The 22,013-nt window shown below is 43.6% G+C and overlaps 1 protein-coding gene across 5 annotated transcripts in view; it reads right to left on the bottom strand.

Annotated features, from left to right (window-relative positions):
- LOC125456515 (protein BCAP-like) overlaps nucleotides 1-21,943 on the bottom strand; it is a 78,677-nt gene extending 56,734 nt beyond the window's left edge. The window contains exons 1-5 of one of the 5 annotated variants that reach the window (XM_059648113.1): nucleotides 21,375-21,943; nucleotides 14,132-14,237; nucleotides 12,861-13,002; nucleotides 7,058-7,224; nucleotides 2,035-2,161 (exon numbers count right to left, since the gene is read on the bottom strand). In XM_059648113.1, the coding sequence (XP_059504096.1) occupies nucleotides 2,035-2,161; nucleotides 7,058-7,224; nucleotides 12,861-13,002; nucleotides 14,132-14,205 (510 nt within the window). In that variant the 5' untranslated portion in view covers nucleotides 14,206-14,237; nucleotides 21,375-21,943. The remainder of the gene's footprint in view (nucleotides 1-2,034; nucleotides 2,162-7,057; nucleotides 7,225-12,860; nucleotides 13,003-14,131; nucleotides 14,238-21,374) is intronic. The other 4 variants (XM_059648114.1, XM_059648111.1, XM_059648112.1 and 1 more) reach the window with 4 other exon arrangements.
- Nucleotides 21,944-22,013: the final 70 nt, after the last annotated feature.

Below are 22,013 nucleotides of genomic sequence, written 5' to 3'. Positions count from 1 at the left end.
TAACTTTCGGACCTCAGCGCCTTCTCCAATGGCCTTACTCCAACCCCCACATACCAGTATCATAGAGACCGCTACCACAAACAACCCATTGTCTGCACTAATGGACCCATTAGCAGCCATTTATTCTCCCACACTTTACCCATTCCTTTATCTGCCCCAACTGTGTATCTCTCTCCCTACTCCTACCCACCACCCGCAACTCTCCACCCAACCTTTGCATATATACTGACCGTCACCCAGTCTCAAGTAGTTCTGAAGAAGGGTCCAGGGCCTGAAATGTTAACATGCTTTTTCTCCACAGAGCAGCCAAGTTTTTCCAGCAATTTCTGATCCTTCCAACAACTACTGTCAAGACCTGGCGGAAACCGATATGCTTCGGTATGATCACCTCTCATTCTTCTGACCGCCAATGAGATCAGGCCTAACCTACTGAACCTTTCCTCAAAACTCATCCCCTTCATCCCAGGAGCCGGCCGTGTGAAATGCTTCCTGTGGACGCATTTCCGTTTAGAGACCAAGACTGTGCATGGTACTCAGTGCCTTCTATGGCTACAGTGACACCTTCTTACTTTTATCCCCTATCCATCTCACAATGCATCTTTTCAACAGCTTCTGGACTATTCATCTCATTTTTTCCTTGTGGTACCAAATTTCACACTGTGAGGGGAGGGGATGACCTAGGGGAATTATTGCTACACTGTTAATCCAGAGACCCAGGGGGTTTTCTGGAGATCTGCGTTCAAATCCCGCTGTGGCAGATGAATCCAATAAAAATCTGGACTAAGGATGACAACGAAACTGGGGCCAACTGTTCAGGTGTGGGTTAGAAACAGTTTGGTCCACTTATATTCTTTAGGGAAGGAAACTGCTGGCCTACATGTGACTCCAGACCAATAGCAATGTGATTGACTCTTGAGTACCTCTGGGCAATAAATTCTGGCCTAACCAGCATCACTCATCTCATGAATGAATAAAAAAAAACCCAAGGGACATTTCTCTCAAATTTCTGTTGGATTCATTAACATTTATGGCTTCTACTTCTGTATTTCCACCCAAAGAAAAGCAACTTTTCTATTTATCCCCTATCAAACACTTGCCTAACCTTAGGAGACTTAAAATAGGCAGGTCTCAGCATTTTCTTTTCTGGAATCAAGACCTCAAGCCTATTGAAACCATTCCAATTGGTATAAGCCATTAGTTCTGGTTCAAATTAAAATCAAAAAATTAAAACTAAACATTTAGGATGTTATCATCCAGGACAAAGCAGCCTGCTTAACCGGCACCACATCCGCAACATCTACTCCCCCCGTAACTGATGCTCAGTAGCAGCGGTATGTACTATCTTTAAGATGCACTGCAGAAATTCACCAAAGATTCTTAGGCAGCACCTTCCAAACCCACAACCACTTCTATCTAGAAGGACAAGGGCAGCAGATACATGGGAACACCACCACCTGCAGGTTCCCCTCTAAGCCACTCACCATCCTGACTTGGAATATATATCGTTATTCTTTCACTGTCACCGGGTCTAAATCCTGGAATTCTCTCCCTAATAGCATTGTGGGTCTACCCACAGCATATGGATTGCAGCAGTTCAAGAAGGCAGCCCGCCACCACCTTCTCAAAGGCAACTAAGTATGGGAAATAGATACTGGCCCAGACAGCGGTGTTCACTTCCCATGAATAAATGTTTTAAAAAGTGCCCTGGACACAGCACTAGTTTGTGGTTAATTCATAGATTTGTATGGATTACTGCTTTCCAGGGCTTCAATGGTAATCAACTACCACACACCAACTGAAATGCCATTATTGGGCATCAGGAATCAAAATTGCAATAGTTCCAAAACAATAATTAATATTTGCTGCAAGTTTACTACACAGTCACTTCAGAAAATGGGAAATGTGGAGATTTGTTTTTCCATCTTATATTTTTGACTCCATGTATCATTCACCACAGGGGATCAACTGCCACATGCTGAGATTGCTAAGTATCACTGAGGGCTTCACTATGTAATTGGTGTGCTTTGTGCATACCTGCATTAATTCGGCAACAGAGTTCCAAAGTCTTGCCACCTGCTCAGCTGCAGATATTGATGTCATTTCAGCTTCTTTAAGTGCAGTCAACAACATGTTCTCCTTAGCAAGGCTTTCCTTTTCCAGCCTGAATAACAGCAAAAGCCGCATCAGAGCAGAGTTATAGCTGCAGATTTAAGATGAAACTAGCCTCAGGACTGAAATTACTTCAAGTATCACCATTTAGTACATGTCAGTCTAAGAAGGATACGATTGCACTGAAGAGGAGATTCACCAGGATATTGCCTGGGACAGAGCATTTCAGTGATGGGAAGAGGCTGAGTAAGCTAGTGTTGTTTTCTTTGGAACAGAGAATGTTGAGGGGGACCTGATAGGTGTATAAGATTATGAGGGACATGGACAGGGTGAATAGGAAGCAGCTCCACCTCCTAATCAAATGGTCAAATACAAGACGGCACACTTTTTAAGTTAAAGACAGGAAGTTTAGAGGTGATTTGAGGAAAAGATTGTCAATCAGAGGTTTGTGGGAATCTCAAATACACAGCCTGGGAGGGTTGTAGGGGCTAGAAACCTCAGAGCCTTTAAAAAGTACTTGGATGAACATTTGAATAGATTAGATTCCCTACAGTGTGGAAACAGGCCCTTCAGCCCAACAAGTCCACACCGCCCTTGGAACATACCACCCAGACCCATTCCCCTATAACCCACACACCCCTGAACACTACGGGCAATTTAGCATGGCCAATCCACCTGGCCTGCACATCTTTGGACTGTGGGAGGAAACCGGAGCACCCGGAGGAAACCCACGCAGACACGGGGAGAATGTGCAAACTCCACACAGGCAGTCACCCAAGGCTAGAATTGAACCTGGGTCCTTAGTGCTGTGAGTCTACAGTGCTAACCACCGAGCCACCGTGCCGCCCCAGTGTCTTGAGCAGAAAAGTGGTACTAGTGTAGGTAGCAGTGTATTTTTGGTTTTACAGGCTTGATGGGCTAAGTGGTCTCTTCTGTATGGTATGATTTGATGATTCGATCATCTATCAGCAATATCCAAACTACAAACTACAGCTATGATAATTTGGCACACAGATTCAAGGCACTTATGTTCTGTCTGTCTGTCTTCAAGACTGACTTGTTCAAATTTCCTGGACCTGTTGGATTGGAAGGGTCCATCTTAGCACTCAATTGATATCATATCAAGATAGCAAGATCCATTTTGTGCTGTACAATTTGAGGTTTTCACAAATTAATGGAAATTCAGAATGTCCTAGAACTTTTCAGCAGTTAAGTCACAATTAGATGTGTTTTCTTCCCTCTTCACACCCCCTTACCCCTTACCCTCCCAGCAAGGAAATGTATCGCCACTTAATGCATATCTTATACAAAACTTCCCAAGTTATGGCAGGAAATGTCTCAAGTAACTTATTAGTGTAGCCCTTTCTATTATACAAAAGACCGAACAATGCAAGCTTCCTGCACTTACATTGGTTTGGTTTTTAAAAATACTATGGCAGTTAAATTCCGCTCCAAGAAAACAGGGTGGAATTTTAATACGTTTTCCACAACATAATTCCAGTGCCTTTAGACTATTTGTCTGACTTCCTGCTAAACTACTGTATCTTGATTTGAGATTGATAAACTGAACTTTACATAAAACAAATTACTCTCAATATACAAAACCATAACAAAAGAAGGCACTCTATCTGTCTCACTCTGAAACTTGCAGCTACCGTTGAAAGAAATGTTATCAGTTTCATGGTACTTGGCCAAGCTCCATATGATAGCAGCAACAAACTACTGGGACTGGAAGCAATCAAAAAGGATTTGAAATGAACTGGACCTCAGGAAGAATGAGGCATCCAATGCAATACCAAAAAAGGTTAGGAGATAGCGAGAACTGCAGATGCTGTAAGTTAAAGTCAATACGGACTGGAGGAACACAGCAGGTCAGGCAATATCAGAGGGGCAGAAAAGTTGACGTTTGCGGTCGGGACCCTTCATCAGGACAGTTCCTTCAGCTCCTCACTGTACCGACCCAAAATGGTTACATGTGGAATAACTGATGAAGCAAGCTTGAAGGGCTTACTGCTCTTATATTTAATGTTACTGACAATATTCATCAAATTTATAAACCAGTAAGAGGAAGGCCATCAACTGGAGAGGTTTACTGCAGTGATTGTAATGAGGGCAGCCAGCTGGACATCATAGATGATGAGTTCCCTGACTGTGGCTGTTAGTCTGGTCCAATCAGGGAGCTCTGGCTGATATAAAAGGGTTGAGAATCAGGGATACTGACACACTGGTGCCTGATCCTATAGGAGGCAGCACTATGGTCAACGACTGTCCATGTGCAAATACAGAGTGACGTGATAGCTGGATATTAGTCTCTGTACAGTTATTTTATTTACAACCTCCAGCTAGCTCAAAGATCTTTGTTGACAGTTAATTACTTTTGTAGTATTGTTTCTGCATTAATGTAGGAAAATCTCAGAGCCAATTCAGGACACAGTAATGATCAACCAACAGCAAACAAGATGGATTTCCAATTTACCAGCTTGATATTGGGTAAAGGATATGTGTCTGCCAGTACAGAGGATTATATGTTGCACCATAGCATTGTGTTTACACCCACCTTGTACATTTCTTTGTAATTGCTGGAATTACATATTTTATATTTCAGGACTGTCTGGAAGAAACTGGAATATTTTGAACTATTTGGACTTTTTCTGCTTTGAGGACGTGACTAGAAAAGTTGATGAGGGTCGAGCTGTGGATGTGGTGTATATGGACTTCAGTAAGGCATTTGATAAGGTTCCCCATGGTAGGCTCATTCAGAAGGTCAGGAGGAATGGGATACAGGGGAACTTAGCTGTCTGGATACAGAATTGGCTGGCCAACAGAAGACAGTGAGTGGTAGTAGAAGGAAAATATTCTGCCTGGAAGTCAGTGGAGAGTGGTGTTCCACAGGGCTCTGTCCTTGGGCCTCTACTGTTTGTAATTTTTATTAATGACTTGGATGAGGGGATTGAAGGATGGGGTCGGCAAGTTTGCAGACGACGCGAAGGTTGGAGGTGTCGTTGACAGTACAGAGGGCTGTTGTAGGCTGCAGCGGGACATTGACAGGATGCAGAGATGGGCTGAGAGGTGGCAGATGGAGTTCAACCTGGATAAATGCGAGGTGATGCATTTTGGAAGGCCAAGTTTGAAAGCTGAGTACAGGATTAAGGATAGGATTCTTGGCAGCGTGGAGGAACAGAGAGATCTTGGTGTGCAGATACATAAATCCCTTAAAATGGCCACCCAAGTGGACAGGGTTGTTAAGAAAGCATATGGTGTTTTGGCTTTCATTAACAGGGGGATTGAGTTTAAGAGTCGTAAGATCTTGTTGCAGCTCTATAAAACTTTGGTTAGACCGCACTTGGAATACTGTGTCCAGTTCTGGTCGCCCCATTATAGGAAAGATGTGGATGCTTTGGAGAGGGTTCAGAGGAGGTTTACCAGGATGCTGCCTGGACTGGAGGGCTTATCTTATGAAGAGAGGTTGACTGAGCTCGGACTCTTTTCATTGAAGAAAAGGAGGAGGAGAGGGGGCCTAATTGAGGTATTCAAGATAATGAGAGGCATAGATAGAGTTGATAGCCAGAGACTATTTCCCAGGGCAGAAAAGGCTAACACGAGGGGTTATAGTTTTAAGCTGGTTGGTGGAAAGTATAGAGGGGATGTCAGAGGCGGGTTCTTTACACAGAGTTGTGAGAGCATGGAATGCGTTGCCAGCAGCAGTTGTGGAAGCAAGGTCATTGGGGACATTTAAGAGACTGCTGGACAAGCATATGGTCACAGAAATTTGAGGGTGCATACATGAGGATCAATGGTCGGCACAACATCGTGGGCTGAAGGGCCTGTTCTGTGCTGTACTGTTCTATGTTCTAAAAAGGTTTTTAACCATGTGATTTATTGGAAATAAAGCAAACACTTTCATGTGGTCTGTAGCTTACCTGCTGTCTCAAAGAAGTCAGGTAATTTAGGAGGAACAATCAAGGAAGGCTTTGAAGAAAATTAGAGACTAGGTTTACTGCCTTCATTCCCTAAAAAAAACTTGGCTTCTAAAGGACTAGGAGTTCTCTGCGCTAACGGTTGCCAAACAGTCCTTTCTGGACTTTGACTTCTGAGTCTGTAAAACAGAATTCTATGTAATGAAAGCATTCCAGAAGCTGGAACAAGGGGGCATAGCCCCAAAATAAGGAGGAGCAGATTTAGGTCTGAGCTGGGGAGGAACTTGTTCATCCAAAGGATTGTGAATCTGTGGAATTCCCTGCACAGCGAAGCAGTTGAGGCTCTCTTGCTGAATGTTTTTAAGGCAAAGATAGATAGATTTTTGAACGGTAAAGGAATTAAGGGTTATGGTGAGCAGGCAGGTAAGTTATAGAGAGGACGACTGACAGTGGTTTAACCTGAGGGTGAAAGGAGAGGCTAAGAAGGACAATTCTTCATAGTAGATTCAGTCATGCTGGAATTGAACCCACGTTCATTGGCATCATTCTGCATCAAAAGCCAACTGTCCAGTCAACAGAACTAACTGACCCCGATTACTGCAGCATTAAAATACATTCAACACTTCAATTAAGACAATAAGCAATATAATTTCAAATGAATGCCTTGTAACATTCTCAATAATATTGTCACATATTACAAGAACAAAATAAAGAGGTCATACATTTAAAGTAATTTGCAAAGGAAACAGTGGTGATGTGACAAAATGCTTTTGTTCACTCCATGAGTAGTTAGAGAATGCATAGTCTGAAAGTGCAGTGAAGGCAGGTTCAATTAAGGCATTCGAGAGGGTAATGAATTATTTTAATAAAAATAACATGCAAGGGTATGTGAAAAAAGCAGGAGATTGGCGGTAGGTAATGGTGCTCATTTGAAGCGCTAGTGCAGGCACGATGGGCTGAATGGTCTCTGTCTGTGCTTTAAGACTTGGTGACATGTATGAAAAGGCAGCCAAATGGAGTTAGTTAGTTACCCTATCCAGTCCAGCTCTTTCTGGAACTTTTCAAAACTCTCCTGAGAAGTCCTATTTTTGTTGGTTGATTGAGTAAGTTCTTGTGCGTCAGTTTCACAGTCTTCACTTATCCAATTTGATGCATTTGGCTCCTCCTTGGACTCTATGTTTGCTGCATACCCTGAAAACTGAACAATTCCCATTAACAATTTGTGAGAGCAAATGTCTAGAAAGTACAATGAACAATTAAAGCACCAAACCAATCTTGAATATCTTCTACATATAATGGATGCAAATTCACACAAACTATATATAAGCTGCCTCCATAATCACTGCATTGTGATTCAACCCTCCAGTAATTTGATATGCCCAGCAACAGACTGTTCCCTACTCAAAGACTCATGTGGAAAGAGCAACTCAGTAACTCAGAGTACTGGCATCAATAAGATCACGTTATCGAAAAACCATATTGTCAACAAAAACAGCTTATTTCAATTCTCACGCTTTCCAAGTCTTCTGTTGAGCTGCTGATTGGATATCTAGACCAGCTCATTTGCTGATTAATGTTGCATTCCTTATTAATGGATTTCCGCACAGGTAATTTCTTCCCTACTGATGGTGATCAAGAACCTTTGTGCTAGCCCTAGTATCATAAAGGATTAAACATTTCATACTATATACATACATATCACATATATTTAAAACTTTTATACACAAGAGAAGCTTAAATGGAGATGGCGTTATGTGCCATTTCCAAAGTACATTCAGGCAATTTTACAGAATTTCTAGATAAAAATAATAGCACACTTTTCATTACATGCTGAAATTCAATGACACGAACCCCTACAATGTGGGAGCAGGGCATTTAGTCTACGGAGTCCACCAATGCTCTAAGGAGTATCCCACCCAGACCCACTCCCCATCCTATCCTATCCCAAACCATCCCTATGACCCTCCATTTCCCATGGTTAATCCACCTAGCCTGCACATCTTTGGACAGTGAGAGGAAATCAGAGCACTTGGAGAAAACCCACACAGACACAGGGACAACATGCAAACTCCACACGTACAGTCACCCGAGGTTAGAATCAAACCCAATTCACTATCATTGTGAGGCAGCAGTGTTAACCACTGAGCCACTGTGCCATCTGGGTAATGTAATAAAACATCATAAGGTGCTGCACAGGACCATCACAAAATAAAATATGACAGTGAGCCACACAAGTAGTCAGGCCAGATGACAGTCTAACCATGCTCTGAGCTTGTCTGAACTACCTATTGGATTTATTAGTAATTATCTCATATTTATGGCCCCTAATCCTTGCTCTTATTATAAGTGGGGATATATTCTTTACATCAGCTCTATAAAACACTTTGATAATCTATCAGGTCATTTCTCAGCCTTCTTCATTCTAGAAAAAGTAGTGTCCTCGTCTCTTAAATCATTCCCCAGATAGCCTCCCCGTGGAATCATCAGTCATTTTATTGCATCCAGAAAATGAGTGCTGTCTTGTGATATACTTATCCTAAACTCCCTAAGAGGCAATTTTAATACTGAGCCCACAATAAATTTATCAAGCCCTGTTCTTCAGATTTTGCAATATAGAACATTTACGCTGAATGTAATTATACAGTGAATCTGTTCTGTAAAGGGAACATTTAATTGTTTAATGCAGCAGCTAGAGGGAGTCAGTTAGCTCATTGTCTGGATGAGTGATAATGGGAACTGCAGATGCTGGAGAATCCAAGATAATGAAATGTGAGATAACAAAATGTGAGGCTGGATGAACACAGCAGGCCAAGCAGCATCTCAGGAGCACAAAAGCTGACGTTTCGGGCCTAGACCCTTCATCAGAGAGGGGGATGGGGTGAGGGTTCTGGAATAAATGGGGAGAGAGGGGGAGGCGGACCGAAGATGGAGAGAAAAGAAGATAGGTGGAGAGAGTATAGGTGGGGAGGTAGGGAGGGGATAGGACCGCTTTGCAGAACACCTCCGCTCGGTTCGCAATAAACAACTGCACCTCCCAGTCGCAAACCATTTCAACTCCCCCTCCCATTCTTTAGATGACATGTCCATCATGGGCCTCCTGCAGTGCCACAATGTTGACACCCGAAGGTTGCAGGAACAGCAACTCATATTCCGCTTGGGAACCCTGCAGCCCAATGGTATCAATGTGGACTTCACCAGCTTCAAAATCTCCCCTTCCCCCACCGCATCCCAAAACCAGCCCAGTTCGTCCCCTCCCCCCACTGCACCACACAACCAGCCCAGCTCTTCCCCTCCACCCACTGCATCCCAAAACCAGTCCAACCTGTCTCTGCCTCCCTAACCTGTTCTTCCTCTCACCCATCCCTTCCTCCCACCCCAAGCCGCACCTCTATCTCCTACCTACTAACCTCATCCCACCTCCTTGACCTGTCCGTCTTCCCTGGACTGACCTATCCCCTCCCTACCTCCCCACCTATACTCTCCTCTCCACCTATCTTCTTTTCTCTCCATCTTCGGTCCGCCTCCCCCTCTCTCCCTATTTATTCCAGAACCCTCACCCCATCCCCCTCTCTGCTGAAGGGTCTAGGCCCGATGCATCAGCTTTTGTGCTCCTGAGATGCTGCTGGGCCTGCTGTGTTCATCCAGCCTCACATTTCATTATCATTGTCTGGATGGCTGGTTTGCACTGCAGAGTTACATTAACTGTGTGGGTTCAATTCCTGCACTGACTTAAGAACTGTCCTTCTCAATTTCTCCCCTTGCCTCAGGTGGGGTGACCCTCAGAGTGAACCATCTGCTTATTATCTCTACAGTGTTCTTACTCCAGTAACTGGGATGCAGCATTAAAAATACCTGGCACTGTAATAAGAGATAACAAGGTCTAGAGCTGGATAAACACAGCAGGCCAAGCAGCATCATAGGTGCAGGAATAAGTTCAGATGGAGTTTTGCAAGCAGAAATCCCTTTGAAGCTGACTCCTCAGGAATTGTGTGGAAAAGCGAAATTACCTTGGACAATAATCTGGCATTTGGAGCCCTCAATGAAGTCCCCAATTTGGAGTTAACATATTGGATTTTGAAGATTCTAACTCACTTGCATGCAATAGTTATCCAAGAAACGATGGAGAATTTTAAAACCGACTCCGCAGTAACTAATTAAATAATTTTAGGTTCAAAAATTTTAGGGCATTAACTCTCCCATGTTCCAGCCCCATACCCCACACATCAGGCTTTGTTACCACAATAGCCTGCCATTACACACTACTTTGGAACACTCCGGGGAGTGCCTATTCCGAGTCTTTACATCACTCGTCGATGTTTGACTACTCTCTAGTATCACCACAGACCAAGGACCAGATGATACTGGTGTTATATGAGGCTGGTTGTTATCTTCATTATCAGCGGGGCCCGTGCCCTGGCTTTGCACACTTGTCACTGGAGAGCTGTCAAGTGTCGGTGACAGAGTGAGTCTTAATGTCATATACTGGCTCGATAACAACTTCTTCCATGAAGGCAGTTGCATCAGATGTTTCCTCGCCAGTCTCAGTTATTTTTGTCACTGCCCAGCGTGTCGATAACTTTTGTTGTAGAAGGTTTGGGTGGTACTGCTTATCTCAACCGCAGGGTGGGCTGCCTTTACGGTGCCGCCTTCAACGTTATCTATGTCATCCGATACAGGCTGAACCGGCATCTGTCAGACCGAACTCAGCTCCATGTATGGTAGTAGGTAATGTCTCTATGTTGCTGTCTCGATCTGGACCTGGACCGAGATGGACCTTGTTGCGGATGTTACGCATGTACAACCGAATGATTTATCACAGCTCGCGGTTGTGGACAATGCTGCGGGGAGGTTGTTTATCCGGGACATTTCCCAACCAGACTGCTCCAGTGGAACTGGAGACTCATACTGGTTTTTTGAGTGTTGGTCTGTATAGGCCACGGCCGTCTCGTACTTTTTCTGGTCGTTTGGTCACCCAGCAGCCAGGACTGCTGAGCTTACCGGCGGGGCCAACGGGGAGGCACGACACACACTATGCGCCAAAAATACGTCAAAACGGCATGTTGCTAGTCACTAATACTCCCCATTAACAACTAACTATTCACCCTCCCAGCCAGATAGTTATCAATTCTTTGTCTGTCCAACTGCTCTTCTCTCTCTTTGGGCTCTATCCTATCATTTACTCCCTTCCCTACCCCACCCCCTCTCTTTTTTCTGCATATAAACTGACGTTTTCCCAGCCACTGTCAGTTCTGAGGAAGGGTCACCAAACCCGAAACATTAACTCTGCTTTTTTCCTTTACAGATGCTGCCAGATTTGCTGAGCTTTTCCAGCAACTTCTGTTTTTGTGACTAATTAAAAACCCTGAGTCACCAGTACAAGTAAATCAGACTGGACCTAACAAGCTCCTGCTCCTTCTGCCCAGGCCCACCTCAACCCACCCTGGCTTTTCAAAAAGCTTACACAGCAGCCTTCCCCTACATGTCCCTAACATATTGACTGCTCCTGAACAACAGTCAAAGTGGCTGCAGGGCATTTGTGTTACACAGTAAGAAACACACAGCTGATAAAGAGGATAACAAAGTGTGGAGCTGGATGAACACAGCAGGCCAAGCAGCATCTCAGGAACACAAAAGATGACGTTTCGGGCCTAGACCCTTCATCAGCGAGGGGGATGGGGAGAGGGAACTGGAATAAGTAGGGAGAGAGGGGAAGAACATCCCAAAACCAGCCCAGCCTGTCTCTGCGTCCCGAACCTGTTCTTCCTCTCACCCATGCCTTCCTCTCACCTCAAGCCGCACCTCCATTTCCCACCTACCACCTCATCTGGCCTCCTTGACCAGTCAATCTTCCCTGGACTGACCAATCCCCTCCCTAGCTCCTCACCTATACTCGCCTCTCTACCTATCTTCTTTTCTCTCCATCTTCGGTCCGCCTCCTCCTCTCTCCCTATTTATTCCAGTTCCCTCTCCCCATCCCCCTCTCTGATGAAGGGTCTAGGCCCGAAACGTCAGCTTTTGTGCTCCTGAGATGCTGCTTGGCCTGCTGTGTTCATCCAGCTCCACACTTTGTTATCTTGGATTCTCCAGCATCTGCAGTTCCCATTATCTCTGATAAAGAGGATTTCAGTTTCCATTCTGCCTGTGGCTGCAAGTGTCCCTGTAATTGCTCGTTCACAGGAGAAGGCTCTTGTCCAGGAAATTTCAAGGCAGGACTGATCAAAATGCAAGTGTGTGTATTTTTTTTGACAAGTCAGCGTGGGCTTCTGACTCTGATCTGAGCAATTACCACAATATACTGCTTACTCCTCCTCCCCCATTCCAGGATGCAGCTTACAAATTGCTAGTAGCCTCTTTGCATGCACTTTGTTTTTCTGAAACTTCCTCCTTATATTTCTCTAGTCGCAGCTATGCTCTCACTATTTAAAACTACCCCCTCATCCTTATGTCAGCTTCCACATTTGACAAAAGATTGCACTGTATTATACAGAACCTTTCATTGCAAAATACCCCACAGAAGCAAGCTGTGTACATTAATATTCCAGAAAAGTGAAGCTGGATGCCCACAATTGGTACCATTGCTTAAGTCCATTACCAACAGTGGCATTGCACTCCACAAACTGAAAGATATACAGGCCACTGCAAATAGGCTTTGGGAAAATGAAATTCTCCCATACATATTTAAAGTTGCTCTTAAAAGTTTTATTTTATTCAATGCAAAAATAATAATGGTTTAATTTGCTTTTTTAAAATAATTTTACACCCTGTATACACAGTTAAATAATTTAGCAAGTCCACGATCATGAGAATACTACAATTCTGACATGATGCACCCACCTCTTGTTTGTAACTTTGGCTAAAGGTTGAAGTATGGGGCTCCCTACAACCCTTAGCTTTCCCCTTCACAGTTCTGTTTGCTCTCGTTGAAGGAGTTGAGCGATTTCTTTTTTGCACGCGAGATAACTGGAAGGAAACATACCTTGAGAATAATGATTGGAAAATTTTAGTCTCTGTATCACAGATTTACTAAACACCTACTGTTTTGCAGGCAAATTATTAAAGTGCTAGCTATTCTACACTAGCCTGTGGTTAAGCAATATTTTGAATCTAAGTTTCTTGTCCTTGTTTGCAAATCCCTCAATGGCCTGGTCCCTCTTCTCTTGGTGATCTACTCCAGTCCATCCAGGATATCTGCTTCACTAATTCTTCTCTCATCAACATGCCCAATTTTAATTGCCCTTCTACTGCTAGCTGTGCCATCACTTACCCAAGCCCTAAGCTCTGTGAACGTGGGTTCGAATCCTACCATGGTGAATAATGAAATTTAAATTCAATTTATAAATCTGTAAATAAAACTAATAATGTTCATGAGATGACTGTGGCAAATAAAAAACAACATCTGCTTCATGATTTCCATTGGGGAAGGAAACTGATGTCCTTAACTGGTCTGACCTACATGTGACTCCAGATCCAAAGCAATGTAGCTGACTTTTAACTACCCTTTGAAATATCTTCAAGGGCAATTAGGAACAAGTAATATATACTGGACTTGCCAGCAATGTTCACATCTTTCGAAAGGGTATTGAAAAAAAATCTCAAACTCTTTCTACATGCTATTCCTCTTTTCCTGTCTCTCAATCAATGCCACGTTTGGAGGCAGTACTCTTCCAAATGGTCAAAGTTTCAGATCTTTTAATACAATTTGCTACTTCTTCCCCTAGTCCATAATCCAATTCTTATCCTGCCCAGTACTCTGTTAAAGGCTTTTTAAAAAGTCAATGCAAAAACCATAATTTTCCCAAATCTGTTTCGTTAATTAAACAATAACGTTAAATAGCTCAGAAAGAGGCTATTTGACTCAATGTGCTTGTGTTTAGGCTTTGATAGAAACTGCCAATTAACCCCATTCCCCTCTTCCTCTGTTTTCCCAATGGTGAAGTGTTTATCCAGGTCTTTTTATCTGCACTATCCTTTTAGGCAGTGATTTCCAGATCACAATAACTTGTCAGATTGGCAAAATGGTTTCCTCATGTCAACTCTGAACCCTGTGCTACTAATGTTCTGGTTTTGATTATTTTTATTAATCAATTGTAACTATTTATACCTACTTCCACAACAGAAGGCAACAGCTTGGGCTTTTGAAGATGAACATGAACAGGTGCAGATTTTTTAAGATGGGCATAGTTGGGAGGTGAAGATGATCTTGACTTCATTCTAACAGGAAAGAAAATTAAGAATAAATGATTTTCACCTTTTAAGGCAAAACTTTTGTTTCAATAATTGCAAACAAAAACCACATCGCAGATACGTGGAATAGTAAAACACAGAAAACCTACATGTTCAATTGAATCTGCCCCAGTAATCAGTTCACCCCACTCCCAAACTCTTCCCATTTCTCCCTCAAGTTTTTCTCCTTCAAATGCTTCTCCAAGTCCCTTTTGAAAGCTACCACTAAATCATCAGGGACCAGAGAGGTCAGTTGGTTAGATTGTGAGTGTGGTGCAAAAGGAATGTTAATGGCCTGGGTTCATTGCCCATTCTGACTTTGGGCTGACCTCTTCTCTCTCCCCAAAGGCAGGGAGACAACAGCTAAACAACTGTCTACAGCTACCAAGGATAGCAGTCCAGGATGAAGCCTGGTCAGCTGACCATGAAGCAAGGACCTTCTCTCATTTAGGAATTCGAAAATGAGTGATGGAAATCAATTGAATCAACCAGGCTGCATATTCCAAACTTTAACAACTCTTTACATTAAGGTACTCTTCCTTGTGCCACCTCTGATGCTTTGCCAATCATCTTAAAGCTGCTCGTTCAGTTAGTTTTTGGAGTAAAACAAGAAGTTTGTCAAGTGCAATAGGAAATTGGAATAAAGAATTACTTTAGTCACCATGGATTCTTGGAAAAAATGAGCATGCAGTCATTATACCCATATATGCCATTATAACCTTCACCGTCATTTGTGTTATTCATAAATAACATTTTCCATCACCCTCTCCAAGGGCAACTAATGATGGGCAATAAAAAATGTTGGTCAGCCAGCGATGTTCTTGTCCCATGAGTGAATTTTTAAAAAAACCAGTTAAAATAAACTGAAAGCACGTCCAAAGGTACACCTGAGGATTCTGGAAGATAGGTGAGAAACTGGTGAATTTTTTTTTTTTTTTAAACGAGGGATTTATTCTATTCACATTGAAGAATACAATGGCACATTTATTTCCCCGAAGAGGCACATTTCAGATTCTGAAAAAATTGTATTTTCTTTTAAATTCACTCACAGGATATGGGCATCACTGGCTGCCCAGCGTTTGTTGCCCATCCCTAGATGCCCTTGAGAATGTGGTGGTGGGCTGCCTTCTTGAACCATTTAGTGTAGGTAGACCCATAATGCCATGAGGGGAGGAGCTTCCAGATTTTGACTCAGTGACACTGAAGGTACAGCGATGTATTTCTAAAACAGGATGGTAAGTGGCTTGGTGGGGAACTTGCAGGGAGTGTTCCCATTTACCTGTTGCCCTTGTCCTTATGGATATTATTGGTCTTGTCATTCAGAGGTGCCATCTGAGCAGCCTGGTGAATTCCTGCAGTGCATCCTAACAAAGGACTGTACTGCTGCTACTGAGCATCAGTGATAGAGAGCCTGAATCATGGATTCACCACAGTGCAGAAAAATCCATTCAGCCCATCGGATCTGCAATGACCCTCCAAAGAGCATCCCACTTTATTCCAGTAACCCCGCATTTGCTACGGTTAATCCCCCTAGCCTGCACATCCCTAGACACCATGCAGTAATTTAGCATGGTTATCTACCCAACCCATACGTCTTTGGACAGAGGGAGAAAACCCGAGGGCCCAGAGGAAACCCATATAGACATGGGGAGAATGTGCAAAGTCCACACAGACAGTCACCCAAGGTTCGAATCAAACCTGAGTCCCTGATGCTGTGATGCAGCAGTGCTAAGTACCGAGCCAGCATGCTGCTCTGTTTGTGGATGTGATGCCAATCAAGAGCAAAGCTTTGTCCCAGATGATATTCAGCTTCTTGAATGTTGTTGTAGCTGCACTCATCCAAGCAAGTGAGGAGTATTCCATCACAACTCTGACTTATGTCTTGAAGGTGCTGAACAGGCTTTGGGAATCAGGAAGTGAGATTCCTAGCTTCTGCGAAGTCTGCAGCCATAGTTTTTGATCAATGGTAAAAAACCAAGATGTTGATAGTGGGGATTCAGTAATACCATTGACATGCCATTTGTCAGCCCAAACATGGATATTGTCTAGATTTTGTTGCATTTGAGCCTGGGCTGCTTCAGTATCTAAGGAGTCACAAATGGTGTTGAACACTGTGGAGTATTCAGTGAATATCCCCATGACTGACCTCATGATGGAAGAGGTCATGGATGAAGCAACTGCAGACGCTTGGGCCTTGAAAACTATCCTGAAGAGCTCCTGCAGATATGCCCTGGAGCTGAGACAACAATAATTACAAGCATCCTCCTATGTGCCTGGTGTGACTCCAATCAGTGGAGAGTTTTTTTTTCCCAGTTCCTATTGACTCCAGCTTTGGTCAGAGTTCTTGATGCCACACTCAGTCAAATGCAGCCTTGATGTTAAAGGCAGTCAATTCTCATCATACCTCTGCTCCTTTGTTGTTGACAAAGATAGACAAAGGATAATGATCTGGCTAAAAGGGTGAATAGCTGTTAATGGGTCTGTTAGTGACTAACAATAAGTAGAGTATAATGGCAGATTGTGAGTTAACAAGGCCTGATATGTGGTGTTGTGTGCAAGGACATGGGAGAGTTCATGCTCCTGTACCCTGTTTAGAACTTCTACTTTTCATTATGTTTCATCTCATCATGTTCTTCCTAACGAGTTGTGTTACCTCTTGACAGAGATCTTTGTACCCTCTTTAGCCACAGGTGAGGTCCCAGTAGATTGGAGAATAGTAAATGTTGTTCCTTTTTTTAGGACAACAGAAATAATTCGGGAAATTAACGCCAGTGTGCCTAACATCAGTGATAGGAAAATTATTGGAGAAGTTGCTTCGGGGCAGGTTGAGTTTAGAATAGCATCATAGTTGGCACAGATGTGGTGGGCTTGCTCCTGTACTGTTACTGCTCTATGTTCTATTTTCTCACTCTGCTTATTCTTGAATTCCATCTGCCACCTATCCATGTTCTTCGCCCACTTTCTATGGCCTTCTGAAGTCCTATACAATCTTCCTCTCAGTTTATAAAGTAATGCACGAAATAGTAGTACCTCCTATTTTCAAATGTTACAAATCCTCATGGGGATCCATGAATTAAAATAACTAAAATATCACTAAGAATGCTATCAAATGAAGAAATTACCAAGCAGGATTTCACTATTCCTAACTTTTAGTAACGAAATAAAAGTTGGAACCAAAATGGATTAAACAAAGTAATAAAAACAAAGTTGGTGGAAAAGCTCAGCAGGTCTGGCAGCATCTGTGAAGGAAAAAACAGAGTTAACGTTTCGGGTCTGGTGATCCTGATGAAGGGTCTAGGCCTGAAACGTCAGCTTTTGTGCTCCTGAGATGCTGCCGGGCCTGCTGTGTTCATCCAGCCTCACATTTCATTATCCTGAAACGTTAACTCTGTTTTTCCCTACACAGATGCTGCCAGACCTACTGAGCTTTTCCACCAACTTTGTTTTTGTTCCTGATTTAAGCATCCACAGTTCTTTCAGTTCTTAAACAAAGTAATAGACAGGTCATGATTAGTGCAAGCTATAAATTACACACAAAATAGGACATAACAGAGACTATCAGAGGCGGTCCACTCCAATTTTAACTACACAGTTCTTCCAAGGACAATTCCAGTTATTATCCTACAAGGATTTGGACTTTTCACAGGCATCAGCTTCCACATAAACAGGAATACTCCCTGGAAATGTTCTCTTTATGATGCACTTCTCTCTGAATCTTCCAAATTCTCAGCTCCAGCTAGCTGCGCTGGTAGAAATCTGCTTCCATCTTTGTACACTATGGCAAATTCTAGGCATTCACTCTGTCAGAGGTGACAAGAAACAGAAACTGCAGTTCTAAATGCGTTTTCTCACCACTTGAGAATCCCACTTTCCAATACAGCCGGCTGACCTGCTCTCTCCAATCTCTGCCTTTCTATCTGCCACACAGCATCTATACTTTAACCAACTTGATGTCATAGCTTCCAAATCATATAGGCCAGTATTTCTGACTATCTGAATGATACACATTCATAGAACATAGAACATAGAACAGTACAGCACAGAACAGGCCCTTCAGCCCACAATGTTGTACCGACCATTGATCCTCATGTATGCACCCTCAAATTTCTGTGACCATATACATGTCCAGCAGTCTCTTAAATGTCCCCAATGACCTTGCTTCCACAACTGCTGCTGGCAACGCATTCCATGCTCTCACAACTCTCTGCATAAAGAACCTGCCTCTGACATCCCCTCTATACTTTCCACCAACCAGCTTGAAACTATGACCCCTCGTGCTAGCCATTTCTGCCCTGGGAAATAGTCTCTGGCTATCAACTCTATCTATGCCTCTCATTATCTTGTATACCTCAATTAGGTCCCCTCTCCTCCTCCTTTTCTCCAATGAAAAGAGACCGAGCTCAGTCAACCTCTCTTCATAAGATAAGCCCTCCAGTCCAGGCAGCATCCTGGTAAACCTCCTCTGAACCCTCTCCAAAGCATCCACATCTTTCCTATAATTGGGCACCCAGAACTGGACGCAGTATTCCAAGTGCGGTCTAACCAAAGTTTTATAGAGCTGCAACAAGATCTCACGACTCTTAAACTCAATCCCCCTGTTAATGAAACCCAAAACACCATATGCTTTCTTAACAACCCTGTCCACTTGGGTGGCCATTTTAAGGGATCTAAGTATCTGCACACCAAGATCCCTCTGTTCCTCCACGCTGCCAAGAATCCTATCCTTAATCCTGTACTCAGCTTTCAAATTCGACCTTCCAAAATGCATCACCTCGCATTTATCCAGGTTGAACTCCATCTGCCACCTCTCAGCCCATCTCTGCATCCTGTCAATGTCCCGCTGCAGCCTACAACAGCCCTCTACACTGTCAACGACACCTCCGACCTTTGTGTCGTCTGCAAACTTGCTGACCCATCCTTCAATTCCCTCGTCCAAGTCATTAATAAAAATTACAAACAGTAGAGGCCCAAGGACAGCGCCCTGTGGAACTCCACTCACCACTGAAAATTCATGAAGATCCTTTCCAAATATTTTCAAACCAAATACAGATTGCCTAAACATTTTGGACTAATTACAAATTTTCATTAACATTAGTGGTTTCAGGTCACACTGAAACATGTTTCTGTTTGAATTTTTCCAAGGCAATCAAGTCTAAGAGTACATCCAAGGCAAGATATTTATCCAGAAATCTTGTTTACACCTTGAAGCAAAGTTATGACTAAAAACAGAATCATCTTGTGCATTGAGACTCTTTGGGCCTTGTACCTAAGGAAGGACGTGCTGGCATTGGAGGGGATCCAGAGAAGGAGTGTAAGCATGATGAAGTGTTCGCCATATGACGTATCTAAATTGGCTGCAACACCTCTCACAGGAAAACAATGATTACACTTAAAAAAAATCTCATTGGCTGGAAATTGGTTTGGGATATTGCAAGGTCATGCAAGGTACAGGAATTCATTCTTTACATTTACACATTAGGTCTTGGCGTTATTGGGATTCTCATCAAATGCAAAATATGCACGCCAATTTGAGCTAAGTTGTTACATTATTTTTATCTTGCCTTCAAAGTGGAAATAGATCTTGCAGTTGCTCACATGAGTAAGATATAGAATCATTGAGCAGATACAGAACAAGAGGCCATTCAGACTATCAGGTCTGTTCTACCTCTCTCTGCAAGAATAAGCCAGTTGATTGCAGACAAACTGCTGTCCTACAATTACTTTATCTTTTAAAATTCATTTTTCTTTTTGAATTCCTTTTTGAAAAACCATTACTGTGATGGAGACTGGTTTAATCTTGCCTTCCAGACTCTAACTACTTTAGTTCTTAGACCAATCACCTAATATTGAATCATGACCATTGTCCAATGTCTGACCCTCTGAACATCTCTATCAAATCCCTTCCAAAATGTCTCTAAAGAGAACAAACCTATCTACTTCATTTTACGCAGTGAACTGAAGACAGTCCCAGCCCCACCCTATTCTGTTACATCTTTCCTGCAACCCCTCCAATACTTTCTAAAGTGTAACATCCAGAATTGGGAACAAGATTCCAACTGAGACCAAACCAGTTTCATAGAGACTTAGCACTACGCACATTATGCCTCAATTAGTTTATAAAATCACCAGGGGCATATATACAGTGAATAGACAAGGGTCACGCCACCAGGATAGGGCAGACTAGAGGGTATAGGCTTAAGGTGAGAGGGGAAAGATTTAAAAGGGACCTAAGGCATAACTTTTCACACAGAGGGTGATGTGTGAATGGAATGAGCTGCCAGAGGAGGTGTTGGAGGCTGGTACAATTACAACATTTAAAAGGCATCAAGATGGGTATATGCCTAGGCAGGGTTTCGAGGGGTACAGACCAAATGCTGGCAAATAGGATTGTATTAATTTAGTATATCTGTGAGCATGGGCAAGTTGAACTGAAGGGTCTATTTCCATACCGTATATCTCTATGGCTCTTTAAAAAAAAGTTAATTGCTTCCTGCCATCTTCAATAATTTATGCACAAATGCCTAGGTCTCTCAACACACTTTGCAACAGTATCATTCACTTTACATTCCCTTTTTTTCTTATTTCTGCTCCCAAATGTATCTGTATGCTCCCCCCAGCCCCTTCACACTTGTCTCCCTTAATTCTGAACAGCCACATAGCCAACAAACTGCCTGTCATCATCAAGCTGATCTCAAGCATCCTCACATTTCCACATTCAAGTTTTCTGGGACCGGGTAGAGAGGAGGTGGTTAGCTCAACTGGACATGGAAGTGGTTTGCGATGCTCACAGTGTGGGTTCCATTCTCTGCACTTGCTAAGGTGGCAATGAGGGACTGTCCTATTCAGTCTCTCTCCCCTTTCCCTGGAAGGTGCGGTGCCCCTCAGAGTAAACCACGTCAGTCATATTTTCTCTTGAGGCAGCGAGCAGCCCCATGGTCGGGGAACTTTACCTGGACTTCGTAAGATCATGAAAAGCGAGTAAGCCATGGCCCAGACCACTACCCCCCCGCCCCCAGCAGAATTAACCGTTCACCACAAACTGTGTGTTTCCTTTCGCTCAGGCTCAGCTTCACTGACAGGCCGTACATGTGTCCCTTTATCAAAAAGACGTTAAATCTGACACACCTCTCTCTCTCTCTCCAACTGCTAGATAAATGCAGACATGTTTGGGAAGAGGGGTCCAGCTCACCGCCGAGCTTGTTCCGGTCACATTCAGCGTCCAATGCCCCGGGCACGGTCACTGTCCGGAGCCCGGGCCAAGCCGCGTCTCTAGCAGCTGTTGCTGGGCACCAGGGCCCGCTGCTGATTGGCTCCTTTCACATTTTGGAAGCCGGTTTTCCGCCATTGGCGGCGGGTTCTGCCTCTTCCCGAGCGGGAACGGGAGCAGCGGAACCTGGAACGGGAGCGGACTTGTTCCGGAGTAGGAGCATCGGGAGCGGACCAGGAAGAATGAGTTGGGGATCCGGACTGGAGGGCAGGGAGAGGAAATGCAACCGAGGAGCAGGAGCAGGGGGAACAAAAACAGAATTTGCTGGAAAAGCTGAGCAGGTCTAGCAGCATCTGTGGGGAGAAGTCAGGGTTAACGTTTAGGATCGTGACCGTTCCTCGGAACATTAGGGTAGCTGGGGAAACGAGATTAACACTGCGTGGAGCTGGATCAACAAGGTGGCCGAGGAGCAGGAATGTTGACGTTTCAGCTCGGGACCCTCCTTCAGAAAGCTCAGAAAAGGGTTTTTTTTAATGCAGGTCTGGGTGGGGAGGGGA

The sequence above is a fragment of the Stegostoma tigrinum genome, chromosome 8 (assembly GCF_030684315.1).
Source record: "Stegostoma tigrinum isolate sSteTig4 chromosome 8, sSteTig4.hap1, whole genome shotgun sequence".
In the NCBI taxonomy this organism is placed as follows: Eukaryota; Metazoa; Chordata; class Chondrichthyes; order Orectolobiformes; family Stegostomatidae; genus Stegostoma; species Stegostoma tigrinum.
Note: the sequence above shows the minus strand (reverse complement) of the source record. Positions and strands in the feature narration are given on the sequence as shown.